This window comes from Rhea pennata, chromosome 1 (genome assembly GCF_028389875.1).
Source record: "Rhea pennata isolate bPtePen1 chromosome 1, bPtePen1.pri, whole genome shotgun sequence".
NCBI classification, from domain to species: domain Eukaryota; kingdom Metazoa; phylum Chordata; class Aves; order Rheiformes; family Rheidae; genus Rhea; species Rhea pennata.
In genome coordinates this window covers 6,924,479-6,948,000 of record NC_084663.1, presented here as the reverse complement: position 1 = coordinate 6,948,000, position 23,522 = coordinate 6,924,479, and the positions used below count along the sequence as shown (strand labels likewise).

Genomic DNA, 23,522 nt, shown 5'->3' with positions numbered 1-23,522 from the left:
ACTTAAGGAAAATAATACAATCTTGCTTTAAAACACTTCCTTCCTCTGTTTTGCTAATGAATTATAACAATTCCCATTACCATCTGGCCAGCAACTGGTACAGAACTTATTTCATTGTTTTAAATGCATTTGTTTCTTTTAGTTGTAGGGCACATAAGATGAAGATTCCCTATCTGCTGTTCTGTGATCACACAAGCTCCTACTACAACATCAGATCAAGAGATTCCAAAACTTCTGGAACTGAGCTAGACAGCCTTGCCAAATAGCCTTGATCTGTAAATTTACAGTCAATTGGATTGTGAGTCCTGTGTTTCAGTGCAAAAATCCAGATCTGAATCTTCTCCACCTTCAGTAGACTTTGCAGAAACTTCTGAAGTTCATAGATTGAATTCAAAATGGGAAAGGAGCCTGTTTTCTGGATCCAGTTTTGATGTAACTCAGGATGATGGAAATATAGCTAGACCAGAAGATTTTATGAGCTTTCTACAATCCTAGTTTTGAGGGATCTCCCTGAACACCTTGAGAAGTTGGGTGATGAGACCTGAGTAGAATAGGTCCATACTAAACTCCATGTTACAAACTAAGCATAGTTCAGCTCTAAATTTGATCATGAACAGGTCTGGGAGTGCTATTGTGGAGCAGGAGAACTGTCTTTCACCAGAGTATTTGAAGCACTGAACACATGAGTCGGGTGAGCCTACAGGACTTGCTAGGTCCTTTCTTAAGCAGATTTGGTACAGATGTGAGCATCAGACATATAATACATAATTTGAGGCCTAATTCAGTGTGAATTTAAGGTGGTACAATTCCAGTGAAACTACCTCTCCTTACCCTAAAGCTAAAGTTCATTTAGTTAATTTGTGTTTTTCTGAAAAGACTGTGAAAATGAGGAATTAGTCAAAATTATCGCTAGTTATTATTATGGATTTCCTTACAGAATTTACTGCAAAGTGAGTGTTGTGGTTGTAAATATAGACCACTTAGCAACAGAAATTCACTGCCTATCCAGATACTAATCTTTAATGTCAATGCTGCTTCAGCCAGAACCTTGCTGACCAATGTCATGTTTGGGTTGATTTTTTGATACAGATCTTTTGACCACCAGCTTTTTCATATAAGCTGCTGCCAGATAATAAGCAGCAAATTAAATTGCTGCTAAGTTCAAATTAATGATATAGAAAGTAAAGTTCTTAGAATTGATTTTTAGTTCCCCAAACCAGATCTGTAGTCCTCAGGTTAGATTCTTTAAAGCAAGTCTATGCTCAATACATGATCTTTTTGCACATGTTGCCTCATTTATACATGCTCATATAATTTCCTTATGAACCATAGCATAGTAAAGCTGTGTTGTATTCTTTTAATTTTTGTACTGAAGGATTTCAAATGGAACCTAACATAACTAGATTACACGTAATCTCTTCCCATTCTGATCCTATTCTCAAGAGTGTTTGCAAAGAAGCTTACTTGAGTCTTAAATGCACAACTTTAAATCGTGCTGACGGTGATGAATAAGAGAAGCACACTCTTACGAAAACATATTGATGCGCAGGACAAAACCTCATGACTTTATCAGGTAACGCCATTGGCAGTGTCTGTTTGGAGAAGCTTTAAAATCCTGGACACGTAATTTTTTACTCTTCTGCACAAAACCTATGACAAGTTGATTCAGAGTCTTTCTCCCCTAAATCAGCACTAACCCTTATTAATATCTGCTCGTAACTGGGTTCCCGAAGAGATGGTATACTTTCTATTAAGGTGTCAGCCTTCAAAATAAACTGCAGTTTAGAAGTATTTTCAAACAGCCATCAGCTTCCTGGCAGTATATTAAAAGAGATTATGCGTTGCCAGAGACAGCAAGCCTTGTCAGGTCAGGGCAAAACAACATTTTAAGCCGATTGGCTCATATATCTCAAGGTATGTGTGTCCTTGCACAATTTCACTTTCCCCTCAATGCAGTATTTAAGAAAATCCACCTTTCATGATGTTGATTGATCTGAAGTGTGGTCAGATTGAACCCTGCATATTATTTTGAGGTTAGGGAAGGAGGAAAAACACCAAATGAATGTGTGTGAGAGTGCTGATAGTAAATGACTTGGATTTCTAGGAATCTATGAGGAAAGAAATTGATACTTGGTGTTTGGTGCCTCATCTTTCATAAAAATTCTGCTTTGCGTAATAATTTTGTGGCAGGATAAAATATGTTCACACTCTATAGGTGTTTGTCAAATGTTTGGGAAGCTTCACATTGCTTTACTGCTTAAGTTGTTTCTTTCTTTTTTCTTTCTTTCTTTTTTTTTTTTTTTTTTTTTTTTTTTTTGCCAGAGGTGAAGGATGCCTTTGGTAATGACAGTGGCTATCTAGACAGCTTCATCACAGGATGAAATTGGGCAACTGGTTCCTAGTAAGACCTGGTGTAAACACCGGCCTCAGCAGAAGCTGTGACTGCGCTTTCTTTATCAATCAGGAATTTGAATTACCCAACAGTCTGCATATTTGGGCAGTCTTAATGCCAGTCATGCGACAGCACTACCATGGGAAATGAGCTCAGGTGCTTGCTGGTTCAAAACCGCTGGATACTGGGAACTTGGCCACCCCATCACTGGCAGGCTTCATTTTGTAGTTGCCATATGGGCTTGATTAGGGAAAAGATAAACGGATAGGACTTCCATTCCCTGTGGCAAGCTATTTGTATACTTAACGCTTCATAAGAAACCTTCACACTGCTTGAACTTGAACAGGAGGCTGAGCTAAGATGGGGTGGCTCAAGACAGAGGCCAGACTTCCATCCCCCATTCTGTATTGTGCTATATAAATTCTGTATAAAGTGGAGTCTGTAAATATCATGCTGTTGGAAAAAAAACCAAATCTTTCACAAGGAACTTTAACTGAGTCAATATATTTATTTGCCATCATTCATTTACACTTCTCTGCCTGCTTGTTTCAGCAGCAAATGGAAAAGATCCTAAAGATTAACTTTTGCACTACATTAGACAAAGACAAATCATTACACCTTTTGCAGGATCCATTACTATAGCTCAGTGAATCTACACACTTAATTATAAGTTCCTGTTTTCATTTCCTTATAATTTTGTGGAAAATTATCCTTCTGAGTTTTTTTTTTTTTTTAATTTATTGGTATGAAGTTCTTATTATTTCTGTTAACTTTTGTATTACTTTTGACATTCTGGGAGTTATGGGTGAGCGATAATACACTTCATTCTAAGAATGGTTGTACTCCGAAAAATGACTCTACAAAATAGTGTCATGGGTTTCCAGGTTCCTTGTCTCACTGTAATGCTACACCAGAACTTCTGATTTTACAAAAGTGTATCTTGCAACTACTGTCCTGGCAAACCACGGCAAGGCATGCAAAAGATCAAGCTAATGTCTTGTTTTGTCATGTATCATTGCCAATAAGCCTTTACCTTTTGTCTTTTTAACTGTTCTGTTTCTTTTTTTTGCTACAATTATATTCTATCTTGCCTTGCTTTAAAAGCTGTATGATTTGATTATAGCTTTTTCCCCCTTTCATCCGATCCCTTCTCCTTCAGCTTTGGGAGCAGGTTCAAACCAGGTTAACAATAAGCTGACAATAAAATTATGACTCAGGAAAACACCCTGCACATCATGTATTTCAGTTCTGGTAATCTTAAGTGCCTTCCTCAATCAAGCTTTCTGGCTTCTGCAATGTCCGTGTACAGCCATCCTTGCATTATCTATCTGGTCAGTGTAAAAAGAAGTTCTGTTATATGGCTGGTAAGTGACATGTTTTGGAATTACGATTTTATTTCAGTTCACTGAAAAACTACTTGGTGTTAAGGAAACATTTTAAAATGTTGTATTGTACTGTATGTATGTATTAAATGTTCTAGGTATACTTTTAACAGAGAAAAAAGAACACTAAAAGCAAAATCAACATCTAAGAAGGAGAGAGAGAAAGAAGTGAGAGAATATTAAGGTAACAGAAGGAATGAGACTGAAGGAGGATAATGAAGAAAGGTGAAAAAATGCTCGAGCATACAGAAAATGTGGGAAAAAAAGCAAAGAGATGGAAAAAACTAGTTTGATCTGTATAGCTCCTTTTATCAGGTAGTGAGACCAAGCACTGCATACATTCAAATCTGATTCACATGGCAGGAGCCAGCAAGAGCAGGAAAAGAGGCCTGACGCAAGGATACTGAACCTCAGAAAACAAAAGGGGAACATAGACAAAGGCACTGAGAGATGGAAGAGAACAATCAGAACTAAGGCAACACAAAACAGTGTTTTAGGCAGCCAGAAAAAAATAAAACATCAACAGTCAATAAAGGCACAAGGGACAAACCCTCCTGCTTAGACACCCAGTCCTATTGCTGCTCTGAGCACTCGGCTTCAGGAGCCTTACTCAGGATAATGGGATGGTGCACCGATCCCACCATGCATGTACAGCCAAACCTCTGCCTAAATCATCAGTTTTACAGAACTGGCTCATGCTAAGCTTCCTGTAAATGTCTACGACATGATCAAACAAGTGATGGACTGAAGGTAACACCTGAGACACAGTCACCCACAACTTTCTTTGTGCAGAACACACACAAAAGCAAAACCAGCAGGTGGTATAACAGCTGAGTACATTTAATCTTATAAAATATTGATGTACTTTACTGCATGATACTGAAAAGAATAGCCATCTGGCACCTATTGTTCATAGTGCTATAAATGCTTCATATCAAATCAGATATTTCAAATGACATCCTTTGTAATGATTAAAGTAGCTTTTAAAAGTGACAAGCCTCAGAGGTTGAACAGGCAACTGTTTGAATTTAAGACTAATAGAGAGGCTTGTATTTGTTCAGATACCTGTAGGATCTTCTAAGCTACTCACTCTCAGGGGTACACGGCTGTGCGTAAACGGTTTGTGTTTTCAGTGACAGAGACTAAAATATCAACTCATGTGCCTTAAAAAAGTGGTCTGCAAGCAAAAGTGGAAATGCCATACGCCACAGAAAACATGCTGAGTTCCTGAACACCACAAAAAATAAGCAAAGCCTACAGCACAAACATGATTTGAAAAGGAACAATCTCAAACCACATTTTAAAATTATTTTTAGCACCAACAAATTTCTACTACCGTCTTTTGAGTCCACTGAATGAGTAATTATTTTAAGTCAAAGTCAAGCTCCTCAAAGAAACAATTGTGTCTGTACGTGAGTCTATATGATGCTTAGCCCACTAGGGCTTCCTTAGTGGGACTGGCTGCCACAGCAAACTACTATGCTCTGATACTTTCATGCATTTCCAGTCTACAATTGCCAATTCAAAGCACAGGTCTTGATTTGCACAGCTATCAGTACCTCACCTCACTCTGTCAGGGCTTACAGCTCTATCAACGGCTTGTCACAGCAGCTGACAGCAGAAGAGGTGATGCCATCCAGAGTCTGATCACTAGCCAGACAGGCTGTGAGAACTTCAATAGTTTTTCACTGAAGTAGACTAGAGACACCAAAAACATACACACACTCCTCGCAAAGCTGAGCGTACTCAGAGGATTTGAAAAGCCCATTGAAAAACCTAGGTGTGAGAGAAACTGGGCTAAAGGAAATCTTAAGGGTTTTTCAAATTCATTCCCTTATCCCAAGGCGAGACCCATATCTCACAGTGTTAGCTTAGCTTGGAAGTCCAATGATACTGTAAGGGCAGACTGTAAACAGAACTTGAAGATATACAAATCTATTTCAATTAGCTGTCTTTGCATTTTTATAATTATGCAGCTATGCTCTTGTGTTCTTACTTTTCAAAATGCTGTTTTATTGAAGAGAATGGGTTTCATAAACTTTGTAGCTAAAAAACAAAGGGCACAGTACATGCTGTGAAATAATTGCTGATGAAAATCTCGTAATTTTTACATTATGAATTCTAGTATTCCTTTGAAATTCAGTAGGAAGAATTGGCTTGTTACAGGAAATAGGATATTTTAAAATGGAATGTTAATACTCTGTTCTTTGGACTACGTCTTTGTAATATTGCAGCAAAATAATGTCAGTGGCTATGCTGAGTGCTCGGCCATCTTGAGGCAGTATATCCCAAGTATGGACTTGACAAGATGAAATGTTAGTTTGCAAAGTGTTCAGTCTCCCCAGTTCTTTGAGGCCAGACAGAACTGTAGGTGGCTAGTACCACATCTACACTTAAACACAGACTCAGTACTATCTTTTGAGATAAATCACTGAACTTTCCCAGACTTCCAACAGATACACCAGTTCAGAATATAACTGAACAGAAAGGTCTACACTGTATTGTAAGCTCATCCGTAAATCCAAATTTTCCTTTTATCAATTCAATCCCAAGTCCGCCTTTGCAAGTAAACTTTAGCTTTCCCTTGTTTACAGCACGGATGGACTTCACACAGGCAGGTTTTCTGTCATGTTTCCTACACCGATCACCCACATAGCCTGGAAGATAAATCAGCTGGGCAGGAGACTCAAATGAAGCAAAGCAGTATGACATTGGTTGGCAGGTGACATAAAGGACTACTCTTCCAGGCAGGGGTAGATGTAACATGGGTCAAAGCCTGTCAAGAACCATACTGAGATTTACCTGCTCCTTGGGCTACACTGCTACAAACAGTAGCATGAAATGCCACATAGATTTTTATGAATTATAAGTAACAATGACTGCATATCCTTTCTTAGACTAAGAACTGCAATAAAAATGAAGCATTGGTAGAGCTGTTATTGCAGAATTTGTATGTAGGAGTAGTGATAAAAAAGTATGCTATCACTGTCAGCCACTTGGAAAGCTGTGATTTTAAAACTGTTCCAAATCCTAGTTATAGTATTACAACAGAAAACAATGAGCATATGGGAAATAAAAATGATGATATACAGTTGGAAAATGTATGAAATAGAGAAGAGATGGTTTAGATGAAGTAGAGAGCTCCCAGTGGAAGACATTTATCTTAACTAATTAGCCATTTTGGGAGCGAACAAATCCCTTGCTTGAAGAAAGCTAAGAATGTTTTTATATTCCAGCAGCTTCTGAAATTTTAAAAAAGACAATTAAGACTTTAAACTGAAAGGAGTCAGATCAGACCACAGTATGCCTGTTGGGATTTATAGGGTACTGACAGCCCAGTTAATCACAATTACTTTATGAAATGTATTGCAACACAATAAATGATTTTGTTTTCTACTATTATACTTCCTATGTTTGTACAAGAAGAGAGAAAACATTTAGACAAAACTGATCCAAGCTACTACTGTCTTACTGCTTTTAGCCATTTCTCCTATATGTCAAATAGGAGCACAGTTATTTAGATTTGCTAGATTCTCAGAGGCTCAGAGATGTGTTGGCATGGATATTTGCCATGTCAGAGATGCTACGTTTGGTTTGTCCAGAAATAACACTACTCAGGATATCTTTCCTGTGGAATGAAAAAAAACTCCAAGGACAGGAAGCCTATTAAAAAAATGTGGTAGTTGTGAAGAGGATTTACTAATTTCAGGCTAACCAGTCAATAATTATTCAGCTTATCTGACTTACCCTTGTAATTCTGGAACACTGCTTTTTGCAAATGGTCAGGAAAAGTCCTTGTATCACAAGATTTATTAAAAATTAACATCAGATGTTGAGAAACCCACGACTCATAGTCTAATTAATGTGGAAACGTTGTTTTTAAGCAGTTTAGTAGAGTGCATTAAACACCTTTGTTACTGTTTGAATTGAAAGTATTTAAGATAGAATTATTAAATAGAGTAAGTTGCCCAGAGAGGTTGTGGAGTCTCCTTCTCTGAAGCTACTCAAAACCCGCCTGGATGCGATCCTGTGCAGCCTGCTCAAGGCGACCCTGCTTGAGTGGAGGGGGGGGGGGCGACTAGATGGTCTCCAGAGGCCCCTTACAACCTCAACCACTCTGCGATTCTGTGAAACAAATGCAGGATCGTTCAAAACACTCAAAATATTTACTGAGCATTACAGTCTTTTTGTATCGTTATTGGATGTCTTAATTATTGTTTTAGTCCGTGCTTTTAATGTAAAACTGCCTTTTTTGCTACTTCCTTCTTGGCTACTACGGTTTTCTTTGTATACCACAGTAGCCTCTTCTGCTGGTGACACACATCACTAGGGCACTCAAGTTTGTCACCTTTCTAGGCCCCTTCCCTGTTTGTTCCCACTGGGGCTGCCGCCCCACGGAAGCACAAGCCGGCGTACGGGCAGGTTACGAGGGCACAGGGAACGGCAGTGCTCCGCCACACGAAGCTGCCTAAGAGGCAGGGTGGCCATCAAAGCCACCCTTCCTCCCTCACACACGTGCTGCCAGGAGAGGCGGGGTGGGCAGTCACACCTAGCCCGTTTTACAGCTTTCTGAACACCAGCTTGTGACCTTCGACCAAAGCTCTGTATTTCAACCTCCAAAACCCAGCACTGGCCACTCAGCAGAGAAAACAAAACAAAAAACGCAGAACGCGCTTTTAAAAATGAGGCTCTCGCTGATCCAGACCACAAGGCACAGTGGCCAAGGAAAGGTGGAAGAGGAGACTCTCGATTCCTGCACGTCCCCCCCTCCTCCCCGGGACACCTGCCCTCCGCGCCCCGCGGCAGCGGCGCCTCCCGCGCCTCGTTGCCCGCGCAAGACGGCGGCGGCCGGGGCGCGCGGCGCAGCGGGGGCCGCCCCGTCCGCGCCTTGCTGCGAGCCCAAGATGGCGGCGGGCGGGGGTTAGCCCCTGTGGGAGGGCGCGGGCCGCGGCCGGGCTGGCGCGGGAGGGGAGGAGGAGGGGAAGGGGGCGGGGAGGGTTTCCATAGCTGCGGCCGCGGGTGTCACGCTGGGGCACTTCCTGGTTGGAGGCCGGCGGTCCCGGGGCAGCAAGCAGGGAAGCGCCGCTGGGGAGGAGGAGGAGGAGGAGGAGGAGGAAGCCGAGCGAAGGTAGGGGCGCGGCGGCCATGGCGTGACCCCGGGGTGGGCTGCGCTCGCCGCGGCGGGGTGGCCGGCCGGGCCCTTCCATTCCTGGGGCCGGGGGGGTGGGGGGGAGATGCCGCGACGGAGCTCTCCACTGCGGCGGGCGGGGTGGGACGCGCGCCCTGTTCCTAGAGAGCGGAGGGGAGGCGGGCCCTACCATCCTCCCCCCCCCCCCCCTCCGGGGGGGGGCGCGGGGCTAGGCACCTCCACCCGCGGGGCTGGGAAGTGGAAGAGGCGGGAGTCGAACCCCTGGGGGTATTGGGGCGCTTCGGACTGTTCCATTGCAAACGAGAGGGGGAGTGAAGAGACCCTACTATCTCTGCCGGGGGGTGGGGTGGGGGGAGGCCGAGGGAAGCCGCGGCGGAGGTGCGCCCGGGTCCCTCTGCGAGGTTTGGGCGCCGGGGGCCCCCAGCAGCAGGGGCCGCCGGCGGCGCGGCGCGGTGTCGGGGCTGGGGGTCGCGCATGGCCCGAGGCCGCTGGGACCCGGCCCCCGTGCGGGCTCCGACGAGAGGCGGCCGGCAGCGGGCGGGGTCGGGGCCGCTGAGGCCCGGCCGTGGCGCCGCAGGTGCGCGGCGAGGCGCCGCAGCGGCCCCGCAGCCGCCGGGCTCCGCGGTGTTCCGCGATGCGGGCGGTTGCCCTGACAGAAACCACCAAAGTCACTGAGCTGCCGACCGAGTCGGCGTCAAGCGCTGACCTAAAAACCTCGTTCCCAGTCGTTTGCCCTGAAGTGCTTCAGAATAACTTTTTTTTTCCTTTTTTTTTTTTCTTTTTTTCCCCGTTCCCCCTCCCCGCTCGGAGCGGGCCTGTCCGGCTAGAATATTTCAATCAAACGATTCCGCGTGGGCGCGGCGGCCGCGAGCCCGGCTCCGCGCAGCCCGCGCGCGCCCCTCACCGCGGCCCGGGGGCAGCGCCCGAAACCAAAAGCGATTCGCGGCGCCGATACCGCGGCTGCGAACAAAGGCGAGGGTGGGTCCGGGCCGCGCCGCGCCGCGCCGTACCGCGCCGCGCCGCGCCGCCTCGCCCGCCGCCCGGCGTTCCGGGTGCTCGAGCCCTTACTTCGTCGTGAACGTTGCGTTTCCGCCCTGAGCGAGGACACCGAGAAACCAGACTCTGCTCTTCGTCGACCTCGCTTAGCCGCTTTGTAACTCCTGCTTGTTACCGGTTGTAACTTCGGCTTGGATGCGGCGTTGAAATCGGTGTTTAGCGGAGCTGCCTCGAACAAGCTGTTCTTCTGCCTTTAGGTGGAGGAGCTCATAATTTCACACTCGATGTTTTGCCAACCAGGAAAACTTTGCAACGCACGCTTTCTCAAAGCTGTGCATCTCTTTCCTTTGAGGGGCGATAACACTGCGCTTTAAAGGAGAAAGTGAACTACAGTAAAATATTGCTTTGTGCAAGCAGGCTCTGTTTAGATTGTTTTGTCTTTTTTTATTATTTTTTAATACATATCATAAAACACTCCATTTGAATGCTGCTCCTGTGATTTCTGATTCTTGGGAGCTGGGATTATAAATTCTTAGTATTAACTTCTTAGCATTTGAGTTAAACAGAAGCTAGAGTAAGTGCAGGCAGAATAGACCTGAATCTTTAAGAGCTGCCAACTTAAAGGCATCTCTCTGTCTCTGGGCAGAAACATAGTGCAGAGGATTGTAACAAACTGATTTACTTGTGATCTGGCTCATGTTCCTTATAGACAGAAAACTTTGTGAAAAGGAGACCTGGCAGTAGGTGCAGAAGCATGTAATTGGGTATATTGTTGGCGTGCTTGAATTTGAAGTTGTAAAGAGCTGCTCTCACTTCCAATATTCCTCTCAAATCAAAGTTTAAAATTTCACAGCTATGCGAGTTGAGTACCACCATGGGCTCATAAATGTATTTTATTGCTAAGAAAACTCTGGATGGGATAGAAGGGTTAGTGCTTCAATAAAGAAAAGGGGAAACTCTGTGTGTTTTCTCTATAACCTTGTTAACTGCGAGTGAAAGCATAAAAGGCTTCAGCTACTATCTGGAATTAAAAGACAGTTTTTCCAAGATGGTATTTTTACAGGAAGATGCTCAACAAATGACATTATTTCTTTCCTGTAGTGTCTAATATTTGGTAATGCTTGTGTGTAGGAGAGAAAAGCATAAGCATTGAAATAAATCAGGTCATTGGTTAAGATAGCTGAGTGACAATTTAGTTTCCTAACATACATCCTTAGGAAAAGCATCAATATTGCAATGCAACGGTAAACACAGACTTTTTGATATTTGGCGATGTTGATCTTTCCTTATTCTCCAATACTGCTTGCTATTGCTGTACTCCCAATTGTAACTACAATATGAAACTTATTTTTAATGGAGCAGTAAAGTACGCACTTTTGAATAGTCCAATTAAATGGCCTTCAGCAAATGTAATGACAATTTTATGATCACAAGGAAAAATTATAATCTGAATATACAACACTATTTTAAGGAACAAAAACTGACTTTTATCAGAAATATATACTCACTAGCAAACAGATATGAGTAAAACCTAAACAAAATATTTAGATACATAAATCAAGATGACAGATTTCATATGTGAAAGAGTTCAGGTTACTATGCTGTACCGAAACATTCACTTTTCATCAATATTAAATGTGTTTTAGGTAGTATATAGTGGCTGTATTCTCCACTACTCATTTTTTTGGTTTTACATGACTAGATTTGATGAATGATACGATGGACAACTATGCTGTTACTATTGTTAAGTGGTTTTCAAAATTAAAGTTTGTTTTTTGCCCAGTGAGTAGCATTTTCCTGAACATTCAAACAACAAAATGTCATGTAATGTCTCTGAGGCACTGGTAGTACTTATTTATGAAAATAAGGTGAGGCTGTACCTTTGGAGAATGCGATAGAATAGGAGGCTTCAGTCTTCCAATATAAATCTCTGTATAAGATTGTGGAGCAGCAGGGACCTAAAGGTAGTATGGAGCTGCAGCCCAGTGCGTTGTGGACCCTCCATTTGATAGTCTTAACATAATAACCGTAATTAGTCCAGTAAATGATTAAATTTCATGGAAGTTGCATTTGCTAATTCTGACGTTGGTAATCAAAAGAGAACTGACAAGACTGTAGTTCTAATGATATGTTTCAACCAGACACTTCATTTTTGATTAGGTTGTGTGTGCTTAAATGCTTAATTTAGCAGCCACTCAGAATTGACAAGACCTGTGATTCAAAATGTTGTTTTTCACTGATTGCACTATCTAATGGCTTTGTATTCTTGTCGTTTTAATGTTTGCATACGTATTTCTTCTACATGATACCGTTTTCTTCACCTATTAAGCCTCTTCTCTACCTTACTCTTTCAATGTAAAAAAGTTCATTTTAATTTTCAGTAATTTCAGCATTACTGTAGGTTTTCTTTTAGTTTTTTTTTTATTATTATTTTTGCAGTTGATCAGGAGCTGGGCTGCGAATGCAGTCCTTTTTGCGGTTCCTCTGCTTCTTTTTCATGTGCTGTAAATCTGGGAATGTTGCACACTGAAGGAAGTTAGATGTGTTTCTTTGCATTCTTTTTAAGCCCTGTGAGTTGTGGCTTGAAAACTGAGTCAGCACAAGGTATTATCTGGCTTGACTGGCACAGGTGGTCAGGTTCATCAGGTTCTAATTGGCTATGAAAAGAGGGCTTAAACCACATAGAATTTCTGTAAGTTAAGAAATAGTATTTTTTGTGCAGCTATCAGAAGAAAACTTTACGACTTAACGTGTATTATCTTGGCTACGATATGAAGTTATTTTCATTCAGCTATCACAGATTTGTATAAACTTGCTTATGGCAGCAGGTTGGAGATTTATATAATAAATGTTCTAAAATATAGTTGCTGTGCCATCATTGTTGAAGATTAAGCCCTGTATGTTTAGCTTTGGGGATAGCCAGGCGTATTGTTAGTGAATCCACATCTGCCTGCCTAGATACCTTTTTCTGATTTCAAATTGTGTTTGACAGATCAGATTGTTCTCACTTGTTGGAAGCTGTTAGTTAGAAGCTTTTTCAGATTTTGTTTCGGGGGGGGGGGGGGAGTGTTGGCTGTTAGCGCCAACCCATGTTTATGTAGTAAGTTTGCTAATTTGCTTAAAAGAAAAAGTAGCTTTGTTGCATCTTGCTGCTTGCTGAAAGGAAGTGTTCCTTTGATCCTGTTTTCAGTTACAATATCTGTACTATAGTCTTGTACTTTTCCTTTCTTAAAGAATATTTATTACTCTTTGGGAAAAGTTATGTTTTATGAACTAGTCTGTGCAAACAGTTTTATAATATGGATGATAGAAAGTACACATTTTGAGTTGACAAGCTTCAAAATACATCCTTTAGCAGTAAAGTTCCTCAGTCATAACAAGTATGCCTTTGTATTCCCTTTTTTAACAAGGAGGATGAAAAGTTAGTAGGAGAAGCAATTTATATTAAGTTGAAAAAAATAAATTATTTATTTATTTTTTTTGTTGTCCTACTAACTCCAGGACATGTATGCCTCTGAGAAACCTTCTCCAACAAGATACCTTGCTTCACGACCTGTCTTGGATTATATGCAAAGAAGTTTCCAGTCATGAGTGAGTAGATTCCTTTATTATATCATGTTGTGTAATATTCAGCAACAAGAACAAGAATCCGTTTAAAAAGAAAAAAGAAACCTTCTTCAGTTTAAAAAGCCTCAGTTTAAAAGAAATGTACTTTTGTATTGGGTTTTGGATGGTTCTTTTCCTCAAAAATGTTCACGCTAAGTTTTGTGTTTCTCATCCCTTACAACTAACCACATAAAGCCAGATTTGGCAGATGCTATTCTTTACCTGCAAGATTTTGATGAATGTATGCTCTGTGGTATTTCTGTGTTGGTGGTTTTGTATCATTTTCAAGAAGGTAAGTTCTGAAACAAGTTGATGTTTGTTCTTTCCATTTAAATGAAACATGCAGCTCTGAGGGGAAAATGTCTTGGGTTTGCTAAAGACTCCAAAATACGTGAATGCCCACTAAATTAAAATAGCAGGTAAAAATCCAACACAAAATGAATGGACCTCACTCTGTGGGGGGAAAAAATATATTACTTAAATTCCTTTATAGAGGTCTGATCCCAAAGGAATTTTGGCATGTGTTGGAAAGATCTGAGCTGCAGAATATTGTGACTTAAGAACTATTTTCATGAAAAAAAAGATGAAAGACACTAGAAGCTTGTTCCTAGGTTTAGCCCATGATTAAGACAATCTCTTTTCTTTAGGTAAGTTTTGAATATTTAAATGTCTTTCATAAGTTTTGTTTAATATGAGTCTTCTGCTTTCCAGTAGCATTACCTCGCCTTGCATCATGCAGAAATAACAATATAACTACGCAGCAACTGTATTTGTAATGTAGTTTAGTTTCAACATAACTATACTAAATCTTTTAAAAAAATGAGCATTTAGTTCATAGGATAATTCTATCTTTTGACGGTAAATAGGTCCATTTCATTTTCTGGAGGAAGCGACTAAAGAAAATTGTTGGTTAAATTTCTTGTCAAATTAAATGAATATGATTGTTCTTGTCACTTAAAAGAGAGAAAATTAATGGAGGAAATACTTGCTAATTGCAGCAAAAAAAGAAAAAACACTCTACACCAAAAAGATATATTGGAAAGATTTTCTTAACTTGAAGCTTCATGCTTAGTATCAGTGGAACTATTTTAGTATTCACATATGTTATTTCCCATTTGTTGAGTTTCTGACACTTAAAGTATTTGCAGTTTTGAATAAATGACAGCTTTACAAGCAATTATTCCATATACCTTGAATATCCTGACTTGTCAAATACTACTATATTAATCTTAATTTGTTTTATAGAACATCTCTTGTGCTGTCATTGGTGGATAGTCTTGAACATAACAAATATCTACAAGTCTTGTTAGCTCTTGAATTATAGTTACCATGTCCATGTGACTCACTAAAATGTTGCTGTGATGATTTTTAAATGTTGTTAGTTTGAGTACAGCAAATATTGTCATGACTTGAGCAAAATATCATTGATTTTGGTGAGAATTTGAAATGATTCCAGACTAGAGAGTTCAGCTTTATATTACAAAGAATGTAGAGCCTTATTCAAATGACAGATTTTTTGGCAGTGTTCTTTGTGGTAAAAATTACATTACCCAAAGTACAGCTTCTTGTTTGCAAGAATTCGTATTCCTGTATTAGACATTAATACTCAAGTCCTTGCTGAGCCATGGATTTCCCAGGCACAATGGAAAATTACTTAAAAACAACAACAACAAAAAACCTAGAGAACGTTACATGTTTATATTGAGTTGTTTTTGGATTTGTTAGTTTACAGTTTCCTTTAGTGGAACAAACTGTGAGCTTACTTTACGAAGTTCAGGCAGCTCTGTACTAAATGCCTCAGTCTATGAGGTATTTATCCTCTTATGCAGGTATATTTATTTGTATACTTTCATATATGTAAACTTAATCCCCAAAGTGTCGTGCAGCTAGAATAGCTAAATGTGTTACAGTGGTTGAGATTTCTTATATTCAGATGTTCCAGATTTGTGCATCTGCTGGTGCCATTCAAAATTAAAATCTAACATGACATGCAGGAAAGTCGGACTAAAAAGATACCTTCTTGATTCATAAATTCAGACTGCTTTTTTAAGCAAACTGAATTATTTATTTCTTTACATTACTTGCTATTTTATTGTAGTACATTTGATGCAGTATATATTTCCACTACAATTTTTGAAAGACTGTTCTGGTATCTTAGTCCTAAAATGATTGAATCCCTTTTCTGATGTCTGTCCTATTCCCAGGCAATTCTTATCTATTTGTCTTTTTGTCAGCCTTATTCATTAGCTTAAAAAGCCATTTTTCTCTTTCATCATGTTTGTCATTTGAGGAGTTTGTTACATAGGGCACATTCTTTTATAAAAGCAACTTGGCATAAGTAAACCTCTAATGTTTTTTTACGTTTAATTTGTCACAGAAATTGTGGCTATATGCAATCTGACTGAATTTCACACTATGGGAAAAGTTGATTTCACCTGGAAAAAAAAGTTTTCTTCAGTTATGGATATTTAGCTGCTGGAAAATGTATAGTATCATGAGATTCTTATGATTATAAACTGTGCTCTTTATATATGGGAGTTTTCCTATGATTTCTCATTTGCAGAAAGAGTAGGTTGGTGCAGTAAACTTATTTGAGCTTCTACAATAAACTCAGTTGGGAAACAATTTAACTACATGTTGGTACATACTGTTGTACTCAATACTGTCCTTCTTGAAACAAGCTGCTGACATCTTCAGTTTTTTTCTAAATGCAGAGAATGCAGTGCCAACTTCTTTTTTTTTGTTGTTTAATTCTACTGCCATAATAAATTGAACAGAATAATTCTTTCCTGGCTTTGTCTTTGTGCTTTTAGTTTTGTTTCCCACAGCCTAAAAGCTGATATTGCATGCAGTTGGGAAATCAACCTGCTATTCTTCATGCTTCAATATTATCTGTGTACATTTTCTTTATGAGTGATTTAAGAGGACAGGAGTGTATTTCGTGTGTTTGGAGATGTAATGTAATGCAGTGTAATCTTACGGTTTGGAATTGTGCATGGTGGCTTGGTAGTGAGGTGGGAAGCTTTTTGCCTCACCAGTTCAAATCAAGACTACACAGGTGTGATTAGAGGCTGCTTCTGTTTGATCGTTTGTTATTTATCTTGACCTTTCACTACAGCTGGCTTTCTAGTTTGTGTTCAGAGATGAACCTTAGATTTTGTGATTTTTCTTTTTTTTAAGTTCCTATAGTGTGTCTAAAATAGTAGATTTAGCTATCAGCTTATCTCTTCATGAGCAATAAACTTGGGAATTAAAAAACAAGTCAAAGTGTTTATATTCTTACATTTACAATTTCAAAAAGTGTGTTTTGAGCTTTTGTAAAACTTTCTGGGCTTAGAAAGCTCTGTTTTGTTAAGGGTGGCTCAGTTTCTCCCCTCACCTCCCATCTCCCCTCCTTTTATGCCAGATTGAATTTATGGTGAATTGAGGACTAAGTCAGAGTGTTCATAGAATACATTGTGGGAAAGATATTTTTCTATCACTAAGTTTAAGTTTGTTGTGCATTATTTTGCATAGTGTTGCAAATAATTCTAAACATGATTGACAGAGTTCAAGAGCCTTTTTGGTCATTATAGTTGCTTCCAATGAGCTGAAATACAGTATCACAAAAGAAAAAGGCTAACTTGTTCTGATCCATACAGAAAATTGCATGCTGAGGAAGGAAAACTGAAAAGTAAGCTATTATTTTTTAACAAAGCATGATAATGATAACATACACCAGTGAAGATCTGATCTTTTAGCTAACTTTTTGTTCTTTTTTTGAACCATGAATTCTTAATACTGGACTTTTTGTATCTTTAAGCTTCTATTTTGTATATGAAATATTTTCTGCAATGATTTTTTTCTCCTGATTTCACAGCATAGTGTGTATTTCTCAGTCATAGTATTTCTAAGGATTAGAAAGATAAACAAGCTATTGCATGCTCTGAAATTTGAAATATTAAATCTTTCTGAAAAATGTTGATATGAAGGTCTGAATGATAAAGAACTGTTGGAATACTTGGCACGTGTTCAAAATATTTTTAGAGTTAAATAATGAAAAACATCCTGCACTTCAAATATCTGGATAAGAATGAAATCACAAAATACTCTTTTAACTCCTAAAAGTTATTTAATTGACAGCATGGGTATTTGTCCTACTCACCTTGCTCTGGGCAGGTGAACTTGCCAATGTGTGTTACTGTAGTGATACATGAGTTCTTGGACTGGAAGAAGAAATAGTGTAGTGACTTTTTTTTTGGTAGTGGGAAGTTAAACCATAAAAAAATGCATGTCTACTAAGTTGATTGGCTCTTGAGCCTAGCCCTATCAGGAGAAATGCTTGCTGTTCTTATCTTGCTCCATCATTAGTTTTCTGTATTGTCTTGGTTTTTCACTTCTGCTTTCTTCAGATAGTAGTAGTTAATGCTACATCAGCTGGTTGTGCTCTCTGCATGGTGTAGCTCGAGAGAGGCTATCAGAAGCAGTGGGCTGGAGATGGTCTTCTGACTTGAAATGCAGAGCAGGCATTGGGAGGTCAGAGTTAATGAGCTGCAGAAACTTTTATGGACTTGCAGGAAAAGCTTCTAATGAAGCAGAACTTCATTAGAGCAGAGCTTCATTAAAAACATCTCGTGTATAGAGAGAGCCAAGGTTGAACTGAGGGTCTTTAAAATGTTAGGAGCCACTTAAAAGTGTTGCTCTTACCAGCAGTGGTGCTGCTGTCCTTCTGTCCCTGACTTTGAACTTCTGCATCCTTTTTTGTTGCACAAATCCTCATGAGGCTCCTTGGAATTGGGTGGGTTCCCTGATTTGTTCATGCTACACAGCTGTGTAAGTGGTTGTACTGCTGCAAGGAGGAGAGCGCTGCACGGCAGGGAGAATAAGTGGCTGGTTCCTGTGACTGTGTTTTTTTTTTTTTTTTTTTTTTTTTTTAGTGATAATGGTGTTTTTCCCTTGCTTGAAGTGTGCGTGGAATTACAGTTCTAAGTGTTTTAGGATTTTTGTAATCTTAGGCTTCCTTTATAGTAAGTGAGGAGAGGCATCTGCAGAGAGCTGATTGGATCTTTGGTGGTCCGATTTCTCACCGGTGCTGCAATTAAACCTCCTCTGTAAATACAGAGGGTGCAGTAAGCGGAATAAAATATATACCAGAATACTTCATGTACGTACTACTGATACATTCCACTTAGAAAATGTAGGCATGTTTCTAGAAACTTACTTCTTTCCTTGATAATCACATTTTATGATGTTGAAATTCTCATTTAAATAAATTGATGTAATGACATAACTTCTGAGACCCCCCCCTGACTTTTTTTGGATGGTAGTACAGTTTAACTCTAGGTCATTTATGAAACAGTAGATTAGTAATTATTTTAAATTATCAGAACACACATGAAAGTGATTTTTTTTTAATGTCTGCATTTAGCTGACTTTTCAGATGAAAATTTTTCTAATCCTTCCTTTATTTTATGTCACCTTGGGCTATTTAGGACTGGTAGGTTGTGGCTTTCCTTACACATAGACTTTTTTTTAGATTAGAAGAGGAAGACAAGTATTTTTTCATTAGTGGGGTTCTTCTGTTCTCAGCCAGTTTAGGTACATGTTAACCTGAATAGACTTAAATGACATCATTCCCCCCCCCCCCCCCGAAACTTTGCAGGAGGTTGCAGCTATTAAAAATGTATTTATCGTGTTCAGAAACTGTGCTTTCAGATGACATTTCCAAGTTCAGTAGCCTTACTTCTTATAAGATTTTGTTAACAAACAGATATTCCCTGGTGTTTGTTTTATTTTTATTAGTCAATAATGTATAGTAAAGCTACGTGTAAAAACTTAAACAAAAAAAACTCTTTTACATTTGTTATTTACAATTACTTTTTTTTTTCAATGTTGCCATTAAACCTAGCCTCCTTCAGCTGAGCTTTCTCTCTGTAGCTTAAAATTGATGGTTAGGTTTATGGGACTACTGTAAATAAGTTAGTGTAACATGACACCTACATTTAAACCAATGTAATTTCTGTTTGTAGACCAAGATGTTAGTACTAGCAGAAAGTCATAGCTAGTTCTGGACTGACAGAAGAGCTGTGGCTGAAAAGCTGCCATTATGCATGTTATTGGAGAACCAGTATTTTAGTATAGCCCAGTTGTTGCTCTCTGAACATGTTTTTTTAAGAAGAGGTCTTTGTATTTCACATATACCTTCTGTCATGCTTGCAATGAAGATTAAGCATGGATTTGTTTATAACTACTTGTTATATGACACTTCAGCTCTCTGTGCACGTCCCAGAAATGGCAATGGCAATTCTTTTAATTTTATATATATATATTTTTATGTGTGCATGTATGTGTGCATATGTAGAGAAAGTGTCCGTTTTCTAAATCTGTCTTCTCCTCATTAATTTGATTTGTCAGTAAGGACTGCTGAAACAAGTATTATGGCCGATCAGTGTACACAGGAGTACATGTCTCTGGCAAGGTAATACTCTCCCTGTAACAGGTTTCTTATTTAAATCTTAGTTGCTGGGATCATATCTGTACCCTTTTAGATAGAGCATTGGACAGTTAAGCCTCTGTTGGGTATCTTTCTGCTGCAGGAATACTTAACAATAAGCAGCAAGGAGGAGTGTCGCCTTGTTCCCTGGAGAAAGTATCCACCACTATATAAGCAATTCGTATTTCTGGGATCCTGTTCATCCTGTGATAAGTTGAATGTGGCATTTGAGTACATTCCAAAGATGAAGGATGCAGAAACTCGCAGCTAAAATACATGTGAGAAACAGTAGCTGTAGATACAAACTTTTGGGCAGGCACTCACCTGCTATGAAGTATACCATCATATGGTATAGAGACACCAAACGACGACGGTTTAGCTCTTGCAGGTACAACTTTTTAGAGGCTGCAGTGTTGAGTGTTGTGGCGGTTGCTTGTTATTGAATTGGGATGTGCAGAAAGGAACAGCTTAGCAAGGTGAAGGATTTGAAACGGCCTGAAGAAGAACTTTCCAACAGCGGGGCATTTACAAGCCTTTCCTTACCTGCTGAGTTGTGCTCCATACGATTCCTGCGCGATTGGGTAAGCACTGCACGATGAGCGCGGCTGCTGTGGAAACAGGAAACTCTTGCTGCTCCGTAGTGGAACATTACCACAGATTAAAGAACAGCTCACTTAGTTCTCCTAAATTTTGTGTTATTTCTCCTGTGCTCATATTCAAGAAACAAAATATCTGATTTGCAAGATATGCAGTTATTTTAAGCTAAATTGACTCTGTTTCAAGAAAAACTCCTCTGACATTCTTTGTGTAATTTTTGATAGGAAACAAATTCTTTGATTGGTAGCACAGATGGAAAATACTTGATGGTGTTGCCATAAATGGGGTTATGCAAGTAATCCCAGCAGGATTACTGGCTCCATGGCTGGCTCTGTATTTGTTTAAATTTAAGGTCTTGTCTTTACTTAAACTATCCAGTCTGTTGTCTCTTCAATATTTAAAGGATAGTTGCAAAAGTTTGTATAAACAAAGTAGCTATGCTTAGATGATATCCTACCTAGTAGCTGGTTATAAGATTCTTTTAATCGGTCATTGCAGAAGAACCCTTGAATAATTAAGAGATTTTCTTTCTCAAAATTTTGTAGGGGGCTGACAAGATTGCACAGGAGTTTTTCAAAACTATTGATATTCCTGTACTTACCCTGCTATTTCTAATGTGAGCAGGAAACTCTGCAGGCCTTCAAGGCTAGTTTTGGAAGCTGATGGAGTGTTTTTTTTTCCTCCTGTTTTATGGCATGTAATGTAATCGATTAACGTCTGGAATAGAAAGCCTACCAGCATGCTGTAGAAATTCGTGCTTTTGGCCTATGCAGTCATTAAGCTAATAGATCAGTAGCAGAAAAGAGCCCTTTGTTTTATTAGAGCACTCCGGTTTGCCATATGAGAGGTTTCTTGAATGCAGTCTTTCTGATTCACTCTTGAAAAGCCCTTTGAAAATCTGCCTAATTCCATGATGGCCTGCTGAAAGACTCGCTCAGAGCCCTCTCTGAGCTGCAGTCAGACTGCCCAGGATTTTTAGGGATGCAGAGAAATAAATGGCTCTCACCAGAATGCTTTTTGTTGCATAAAGCCTTTTCTCTCGTTTTTTTTTTTTTTTTTTTTTTTTTTTTTTTCATAGCAGAATTTTATATGACATTTTATGAGGAATATTATTTGTGGCACTTCTGTTTGAGTTATGCAGATGGTGCAAGGACTTAACTGTCTTCCCCACCTCCTCCCTGAACTTGCTGTTTCACAGTGACACTTGTCAGCTGCAGCTATTGCTTATCAGCGATGCTGTGTGTGTGCGCTACAGCCGTATTTTATAGCCAGACCCTGCTTCCCTTATATTCTTAGGAGAGTTTACATTTTATATTGCTTCTATAAAGTTGTAAAAACTAGGCAAGCTTTTAACTTCTCTCATTTTTCTTTTCTTTCCCCTGCTCCTCCCCCCGCCTTCCAATTACATCAAGCCACTGTAAAAATATTTGAGGGGTATAGGGGTTGATCTGGGGGGATAGGAAAGCAAGCATTAGGTTTATAGTTTGCCTTCAAAAGATTGGACTCAAACTGGGAAATGTCACTTTTTAATTCTCCATCTGCTCTCTAGTGCTGCTTCTTCCCCCCGCTTCCCAAAGCTCTTTTCTATGCCAGAAACAGTGACAAAAATGTCCTTAGTCTGTACTTGAAATAAGTGGTAGGAAAATATTTATATTTAGAGCAAAGGCTAATGAGTTACTTTTTAGTAACCTTTCAATATTTATTTTTGCCCCATGCATTAAAATAAACTAAAAGAAATAATATTTGTGTGAAACTCACTGCAAGGCTCTTTGTTTTCTTTTCGGTATTAAGTGGAACATCCATTTTGAAGAATTAACTCTTTAATTTATATTTTTCTTTGGTGCTTTATATTCAGTGGACATACTAGATGGTATATGAAGTCTGTATTTGATTCTCTGTGGTGTCCAATGAAACCTAACAGCTAAGGTGCAATCATAAATCTGCTGCAAATGGAGGATGATGGCACTACTTTTTCTGTTTTTCTAGCACTGATATAGCACCACTGGAAGTTATAATGTATTAAAATATCTGCTTGTAATATAGGGTAGTGTGATGTAGTTCAGTTCCTTCTTGTCCGGTTCATGGACATTCATTGGCTGAAACGTGTCGTGGTTTCAAATTTTCTAAAGCTGGAGAATAACAAATGGCCTTCTGTCTGCTAAAATGAGACCGAGCTGCTAGGGCACGACCAGTTCCTCTGTCCTTGCTCTGTAATAGGTAGGCAACAGTTCTTCAGCTGGCAAATTCAGCTGTCTTGGAAAAAAAGCTGAATCCCGGTGCCTGTTTCACGCTGCTGCTTCTCCTGCCTCTGTGTAGCACAAGCACAGCTTTTCTGCAAGCTGTGTGGCTAAGATGCCCAGGTGCTTTCCTCAAGTTGTTCGCTGAAGTCTCCCATTATAACACAACTGCGGTAACCAGATGGATCTGGGTACCTTTCCCTACAAAGGAAGGTGGATTGCTCTGGATCTGCGTGACCTTCAAACTAATTTTCTCCAGTTACTTTTGAAGTGGTAAAATCTTTCTTCCCCATCATGTATTTATAACAATTTTGTCATCAATGGGAAAGCTGACTTCCTGTAAATAGGTATTCTTTAGTGTGAAGAGTAGCCTATTACAGAGTATTTAAAAAAAAAAAAAAAAAACTTGTTGAAATATTTTTATTTTTGTTGCCAAGTTGTACCATAGTATTTTTATTTATTCAGCTTACCAATTTACTTTGTATAGAAAGTAATCTTTGTGTTTTGCAATGGATGAATAAGGCCTGATGTTCTTTCTGGTAGCCCTGGACAGATGCATCTTATTTCTCATCAATGCAGCAGTGTTGCATGCAGTAGAGGTTTTAATCTGCTAACATATAGTGATGCACAGAATTGCATAGTTTTTCTTTGCTTCAGGGAGGCTAGAGATTGTTAATTGTGTTGATATCTT

At 39.6% G+C, this 23,522-nt stretch overlaps 1 protein-coding gene and 1 long non-coding RNA gene across 3 annotated transcripts in view; one reads left to right on the top strand and one right to left on the bottom strand.

The window, feature by feature from the left end:
• Window positions 1–20,570, bottom strand: part of LOC134143049 (uncharacterized) — a 33,390-nt gene extending 12,820 nt beyond the window's left edge. The window contains exons 1-2 of the long non-coding RNA XR_009959020.1: window positions 20,541–20,570; window positions 9,992–10,287 (exon numbers count right to left, since the gene is read on the bottom strand). This is a non-coding gene — a long non-coding RNA (uncharacterized LOC134143049). The remainder of the gene's footprint in view (window positions 1–9,991; window positions 10,288–20,540) is intronic.
• The window catches only part of USP6NL (USP6 N-terminal like), a 111,656-nt gene continuing 96,956 nt past the window's right edge, over window positions 8,823–23,522 (top strand). The window contains exons 1-2 of one of the 2 annotated variants that reach the window (XM_062580677.1): window positions 8,823–8,902; window positions 13,421–13,510. In XM_062580677.1, the coding sequence (XP_062436661.1) occupies window positions 13,507–13,510 (4 nt within the window). In that variant the 5' untranslated portion in view covers window positions 8,823–8,902; window positions 13,421–13,506. Of the gene's footprint in view, window positions 8,903–9,169; window positions 9,191–13,420; window positions 13,511–23,522 lie in introns of those variants that run through there. The other variant, XM_062580686.1, reaches the window with a different exon arrangement.